Below are 6,790 nucleotides of genomic sequence, written 5' to 3'. Positions count from 1 at the left end.
CTCACCTTTAAATATCTATACCTACCTGAGTGACAGACATTACCTGTTCTAACAAGTTCGAGCTTTACACAGGTTCCCAGAAGGCCTTTGTATGGGGTCATCAATTATATTGAATGCCTCTCTCTCTCTCTCTCTCTCTCTCTCAAGCCTTAAAGTCTTTGTATGGGTTAAGAACTGAATGCACTCTCTGAATATATTAGATCATTTCTTACATCTTAATTATAAATATTGCTATATTAATTTCTTCTATTTCTAGCAGTAAATCCTTTTGTCTCTTATGATGATTCTTTCTCCTTGTGGTTTTCACATATTAAGATAAACCTGAAACTATTACATTTATATATGTGGCACCCAAATATACAATGATCCAAAAATTGTGTGAAGAAAACCCGGGCCAAGTGGTAGCACAAATGTGACATCAAATGCAAAATGAAAGAAAGAGAATGAGACAATGTAGCATTCATATCCTGACAAATGCACCCTAAAACAGTACTGAAAATCCAAATATGAGGTATTCATAAGTAGAAACAGAGATTATTTAATTATTATTCTTATAATTAATTTGGAAAAGATATCATCCAATACAGAAAAGAAAATGTACTTACATACGACTATTAATTATCATTCTTATATATTATCATTTGTCTTATGTATCTCAATTATATGTGGTCATCACATTTCTGAATCTTTTCCCTTTAGTGCCACAATTTTATTAAAAATTAAAATGGCTTGTCAAATCTTCCTATAATTTGAACCCTTTTTTCCTTTTGGCCTTCTCTTGCACCTTTATATAGCCTTCAACTTGCACCAAATCACGTATAAAATTATCCTTTTGGAGGATTAATTATTGTAGATTTAAGTACAATTTGAGTATTTATTACTGTGCATGGTAGTTAGAAAGTTAGTGAACTTGTAATTAAACAGTGGTGGAACAAGGTCCATTGACTCGGTGAGAGTTTGAATCTTCTATGGAAGTACACAAGTATCCTGTGGAGGTTGAGAATGAAAGAATGTAGTGAAGAAAATGTACTAACCACACTTCTATTAAAAAATATATGAACCCTTTGGGGAAGTTGAAGACCAGAGCTAGTACAGAATGGCTCTGATACAGATTGTTTACTACATAGTCTGTCTAATTAACCAAGAAGAAATTTAAGAAAAGGCTTTGATACAGATTAATTGTTTCTTGTCCATGTAGTATTATACTATTTTTTTTTCTGTTGAACTTGAAACACACATGTACACTAATTAAAAAATACAGGCCTAAGTACTTGATAAATAACCATTCATCGTTTTAAACAAGGGAGGTAGACAATCCATGTCCACAGTGACTGTCCGGTATCTGTCAAAACTCTAAAGTGTGCCTACTTCAACGCCCTACAGCATCGGCAATCCATGTTTTACTTGCCTCACCATTAATCGAAATTTAGATATTATTTCAGAGTTGGGTCTCCTCCTTGCTGGTGGTGATGGATGCTTTTAATTTGTTCTCTTATTAAGTCAATAAAATTTATTTATCATTTGTGGGTTCTCTGTGTATGTGATGAATTCGTGCATCTGCGTGTTTGTCTTTCTAAAGTATGAGAAAAATAAAATAAATTGGTATTGCTCAAGAAGGCAACCATGAAGGAAAGAAAATAAAGAGAAACATCAATTAAGATGAGCAATGGGGTATTAAAAACGTATACAGTAAGGAACTGAGTAAATTCCTCAAAACTGTGCGAGTTGGCATCTTTGACGAAATGGATTAACAACTATTTACAAGTACTTGTAGCAGTAGTATGATAATGACAGAGAGAACGATGATAAGGAAGTTCATAAAACTTTTAGATAATGTACAATACAAATAAATCACTGATACCAGTATATGTGAAATCATATAAAGCAGAGAAGAGCAAGATCTAGCTTGTTTATATTTTCGGGTGCCATAAGGTGGCTTATTACTATTTTGGGTGGTACAAGTAAATTGTTATAAGTCTCAGCATTCAAGTAGTTAACCATAATAAGGTCTAAATGAAAAAAAAGATTTGATTGAAAGCTGAAATCCGTGTACTTGCAACCAGTAAGTAGTTGATATTAAAAATCGACCATAGATGATATCTAGGACCACCTTCGTTTCATTAAAAAGTGTAGGGATTCTCTTGGGGCAATTCCTGGGTGAAGCCACCGGCTTGGTTTTCCTGCCATGTGGCTGTATTTTCATGGAAATTTATTATCTCTCAAACATGGAAAAGGACAGAAGCCGAACTTGCACGCTCAGCCCACTCGTCAGGTCGGCTTAGCCGACAAAGAAGAGATCCTGAGTTCCTGATGATAATCTTTGGTTTTTCTCAAATTTTTTTGCTGTTCTTTGATCTCTCCATGGCCTTTTTATTGCTTTTGTCATCTTCGATATTTCGGACTGCAACTCAATCAACTCTCTTTTCTAGTTACTTAAAATATACAGAGAGAAAAAAATTTTCCAGTTTCACAGATGTTGATTTCGCTCGCCCCCCTCGTCCGCAGTGGGGGTAGGGGGATGGTGGCTGGGGGGAACGGTCGCACTCATTTCTTCATAATAGACTTTATTTGGTTGGTCGTGTATGGGAATACGGCCAAAACCTTCCCCCCCTTCTGAAACCCTAACCTAGTGAAAAGCTGTTGTTGGAAACCGCTTTTCTTCCCCAAACCGCTTTCTGGTAGCCCTTAAAACCCGGTTAAAGCTTTCTTACCCTACTCCGGACCCACAGTTATGGCTACCCTTGACACTGGAGGGCACTACAGAAGCTGGCAATTTGTACCCTAAAACCACTCTTTTTTTTTTTTCTTTTTTTTATAAATATGGTTTTCCCTCTAGACCTCCACAGCTCAGATCATTGGTGTTCCCGCTTTGGATCCTATCTCTCTATCTTTTTCTTTTCTCTTTTAACTCTCACCCACTTTTTTATTTTTATTTTTCCTTCATTCCCTCTGCCTTTCTCTAGTCTATTTATATATCAATTTAACAGTTGAAATCGATCGTTCGGGCTTCAAAACCAGGAGGAGCTAACAGAAAAAGCTCTTTCTCCTACTATTGCTGGCTGAAAGAGGCATCATCATCATTATCGTCTTCTTTTCCTTTAATTTCTCTTCTTCTGTTTCACTACTTCCTTCTTCTTGTGTTCGGGAGCTAAGAATTCCGTCCCAAGAGATATGTCTATGTCGACCTGCATCAATCTTCAGTCTGAGCAAGTCTGCTACATCCCTTGCAACTTTTGCAACATCATTCTAGCGGTATCTGATCTGAAAACTCATTCACGAGTTTTGCTTTTCAATATTTCCACCAACTAATAAATAGTTTTTTCTTTCTTTTTTTCTGTTAACAACATGAAAAGACCTATCTTGGGTCCTGAAGAAAAGGCTCAAGTCCTTGCCTCTGGGATCTGGGTTTTTATTATTTTTAAATATTTTATAATTCTTCCGTGGGCTCTTGTATTTGTTTAGCAGACAGGTCTCCATCGTCAAGACTTTCCTTTTTCTTCTTCTTTTGCTGTCAAACAAAAGTCATACCTGTTGTGCTAAAGACGAGACGAGACGAGACGAGAGGGTGTGAATGACTACGTGTTGAAAGATATATAGTTGATACCCTAAAATGCTTTTTTATTTTAATGTTAGAAAAACAAGAATTTAATGATGATGAACTGACGATGACAACTCCTCCTGTGCTCTTTGATTTCTTCATCCTGTGTTGTAGCCTTTCCTTAGGAGAATGATACCAGGGAGACCAGAAAAGATTGATGATCACTTGGGTTTTCTTCGAATCCAATCCTCATTAGGAGGTTTTTAAGCTGATTTATACTGGTTTATTGATATTATTCTCAATGGGTTTCTTTTTTGTTTTAACAAAACACCAGATAGATTAATATTTCGAGAAAATTTGATGTTTTACTTCAATGAAATAATACTAGCTAGAGTTGGCTCTTTCTCTGATCTTCTTTTGACAACCTGGAAAACCAATTTCAGTGTTTTTCCACTTTACAGAGTCCTTTGATGAGAAGAGAAGATATGGAGGTCTGAAATCATTTTTATGATGTGGGTTCCTCTTTCTTTAGTCGTTTTGTTTGAAATCCGGTTTTGCTTTTGCAGGTGAGCGTTCCATGCAGCAGCTTGTTCGACATCGTGACCGTTCGATGCGGTCATTGCACTAACCTTTGGTCAGTGAACATGGCAGCGGCGCTGCAGTCGCTGTCGTGGCAAGATCTCCAGGTGAAACATACTTATTAGTTTCTTCCCGGCTTGTTTTAAGGGCGGTGATCTGTATCTATCCGTCTACGACTTTAGCTTCTGAAAACTAGGGTTTCTGGGATTTCTTCTTTTGATGAAAGTGAACCTTCTGGCTCAGGCCTGTTTATCGAGTCTTTCGAAGTTATTCTTGGGCTGCCGCTCGCGACTGTGAACCTAGCAGCCGCCATTACCAAACCTATTTTTGCTTTTTGTTGCGTGAATTTTCGGCCGCAGATGGATTTTAGTCAGGTCCTGACTTGGCCCGCCAAGGAAAAGCCATTTTCAGGGTTTTCTTTCGACCACCCACTTTTTATTAGCCCTTAATCTGATCAAAACCATTAATCTCCTCGGAGTCGGAGGTCATGCCCATGCGGCTTCCTTTATAGCAGCTTTGTCCTCTACGGCAGAGACACACCTGCATTTTGAGAAACCTTCAAATCTCCTCGACCCAACTGTCAATCGTCTGGGGTTTTTTTGTTCACGATAAGACATGATTCTAACTGATTCAGTCACCTCACCTCACATCCAACCAGTTTTTCTTTTCTTTTTCTTTTTCTTTTAATTCTCATAACAGATCATGAGAGTTTTCTCACTGTTTCGTCTCTCTCTCTGACGCAGACGCAGACGCAGACACACACGCGCACACGCACACGCACACGCACACAATTCTATTCGCCATATTAAGTTATTCACTGTGAACAAAACCTGATCATTATTCTTCCGATCATCTCCAGACACCAAGTTTCACTTCTCCGGACTACAGGATTGACCTGGGATCCTCTTCAAAATGCAACAAGGTTGCGATGAGACCACCACCACCTGCCAATAGCGAGCAAAGGATTGTAAATCGCCGTAAGTTGTGTAGTAGCTCATTTCCGCTTGTCCATTTATGCGTGTTTAATACATATCGGTTCCAAATTGGGGTATTCTGGACCACTCTTTATCACTATAATTTCCCTATACTATGCAGCAGCAGAAAAGAGGCAGCGAGTACCATCCGCATATAATCAGTTCATAAAGTAATGAAACAGCGCTATTGCTAGCTCTTCAATTTTTCCCACACCTTTAGTGGTAATAGCTCCTGCAGTTACTCAATTGTTTTTATCAAATATGGTTCACAGAGAAGAGATTCAGAGGATCAAGGCTAATAATCCAGAAATCAGCCACAGGGAAGCATTCAGCACTGCAGCAAAAAATGTCAGTAGGCAACACAACTAATTAAACTGTTTCTGATACATGTTATGAATAATGCAAAGAGTCCAAATGGGTGGACTGCACCTTAATTATTAATTCACTATGTATTTAACCTAAGCCAAGAAACTCATTTGTTAAATTTAGATTTAGATAGATTGATCATTTTGGGCTGATTTCTAAGTCATAATTAATCTTTGTTTTTTTTTTTTTTTCCAGTGGGCACATTTCCCTCATATTCATTTTGGGTTGATGTTGGAGAACAAAAACCAAGCTAAACTGGATGAGGTAACAATATGATTTTCTCTACTGAACTAAGAAATTAAACTTCTGTATTTCCTAATTTATTTCTCATAGGAAACAAGAACTCCCCCTCATTTAGTTTGGGCCTATGGGAGAAGGAAAACTTTCATATTCTTTTTTACCATCTTTCTTATAGGAGTTATAGCTGATTTTTATAGGAAGAAAAGTTTTTGCTATATATTTAATTTTTTTTTTCTCTTCGACCCTCTTTAGACATGTTTATGATTTTTTTTTTGAAAACTACTGCTTTTTTTTTTATTTCTTTGTGTTGATTTCAATGCTACTAAATGAGTTTCCGTGAAAGGAATGTAAATTCAGTCATAATTAAAGATGCTCCTCAATATATGCAACTCATGCATCCAAATTGTCTGAAATGCTTTTGAGCAACCATTTAGTTAGTACCCTAGTTTATGTCCAAATATTTCTAGCACCCAAATATATTTCTTGCATTAGGCAGTTTGGTTATTTCATTCATTAACAGTATACCTCCTGCTGTTCTGCAAGTAACATTAATTATCTTCAGTTAATGTTGAGCTAATGTAATTGTATTTCATATATACAGGGATCAGATAGGCATCTAATGACAAAGGCAGCAGCGATATTGAACAAATGATAGATTGTTCACAATTTCCCTTTTCTAGCCATAACCAAGTGTTATAAGTAAATGGAGCCTTGATTCTGCCAAGTATCTTATATGTTGTATAAGGAGATTAAAACTTAATCTTCCTTGTTTGTGTGTTTTAAGTTGATTAAGACATAATATTTGTTTATGTTGAAGTAAACTAGTTCGTTTTAATTTCCCCATCAATCTTTGGCTTGCACCTTCCAGTTACATGAAGGAAATGACTAAACAAGTCATAACTATGCTTGCTTTCTTTTCGATAGTCTAGGCTTAACTGGTTAAGGAAAAATATTAATAATGATAATTTTCTGAAGCATAAATACCATCAGAATTATACTTTGCAAATTTCATGCATGGATGAGATTTAAGGCATGCATTTCCTAAGGTTTGAGCACAGCCTATCTTAAAGTCTACATGTGTTTTCCCATGCAA

At 36.7% G+C, this 6,790-nt stretch overlaps 1 protein-coding gene across 3 annotated transcripts; it reads left to right on the top strand.

Moving 5' to 3' along the window:
* Positions 1–2,513: 2,513 nt before the first annotated feature.
* Positions 2,514–6,544, top strand: LOC104592455 (axial regulator YABBY 5-like). 3 transcript variants are annotated; one of them, XM_010251837.3, is made up of 8 exons: positions 2,514–3,252; positions 4,000–4,029; positions 4,105–4,224; positions 4,977–5,094; positions 5,216–5,261; positions 5,364–5,439; positions 5,653–5,721; positions 6,299–6,544. In XM_010251837.3, exons 1-8 carry the CDS (start codon positions 3,172–3,174, stop codon positions 6,347–6,349), a joined length of 591 nt encoding a protein of 196 aa, XP_010250139.1. In that variant the 5' UTR covers positions 2,514–3,171; the 3' UTR covers positions 6,350–6,544. The 3 variants fall into 3 exon arrangements, with proteins under 3 accessions (XP_010250139.1, XP_010250138.1, XP_010250140.1); XM_010251836.3 differs by having other exon boundaries at positions 2,541–3,252; positions 5,213–5,261; XM_010251838.3 differs by lacking the exon at positions 4,000–4,029 and having other exon boundaries at positions 2,585–3,252; positions 5,213–5,261.
* Positions 6,545–6,790: the final 246 nt, after the last annotated feature.

Source organism: Nelumbo nucifera, chromosome 8, assembly GCF_055504915.1.
Source record: "Nelumbo nucifera cultivar China Antique chromosome 8, China Antique-T2T, whole genome shotgun sequence".
Classification (NCBI taxonomy): Eukaryota; Viridiplantae; Streptophyta; class Magnoliopsida; order Proteales; family Nelumbonaceae; genus Nelumbo; species Nelumbo nucifera.
The sequence above is the reverse complement of the archived record's forward strand: the minus strand, read 5'-3'. Positions and strand labels throughout refer to the sequence as shown.

What these genes read in the sequence shown, in the direction of transcription:
- LOC104592455 (XM_010251836.3), top strand. Translation starts at nt 3,172, where the DNA reads ATGTCTATGTCGACCTGCATCAATCTTCAGTCTGAGCAAGTCTGCTAC. An exon ending in TTTGCAACATCATTCTAGCG is followed by an intron (nt 3,253 to 3,999) that starts GTATCTGATCTG and finishes TCCACTTTACAG; the next exon opens with AGTCCTTTGATGAGAAGAGA. An exon ending in TCAGCACTGCAGCAAAAAAT is followed by an intron (nt 5,440 to 5,652) that starts GTCAGTAGGCAA and finishes TTTTTTTTCCAG; the next exon opens with TGGGCACATTTCCCTCATAT.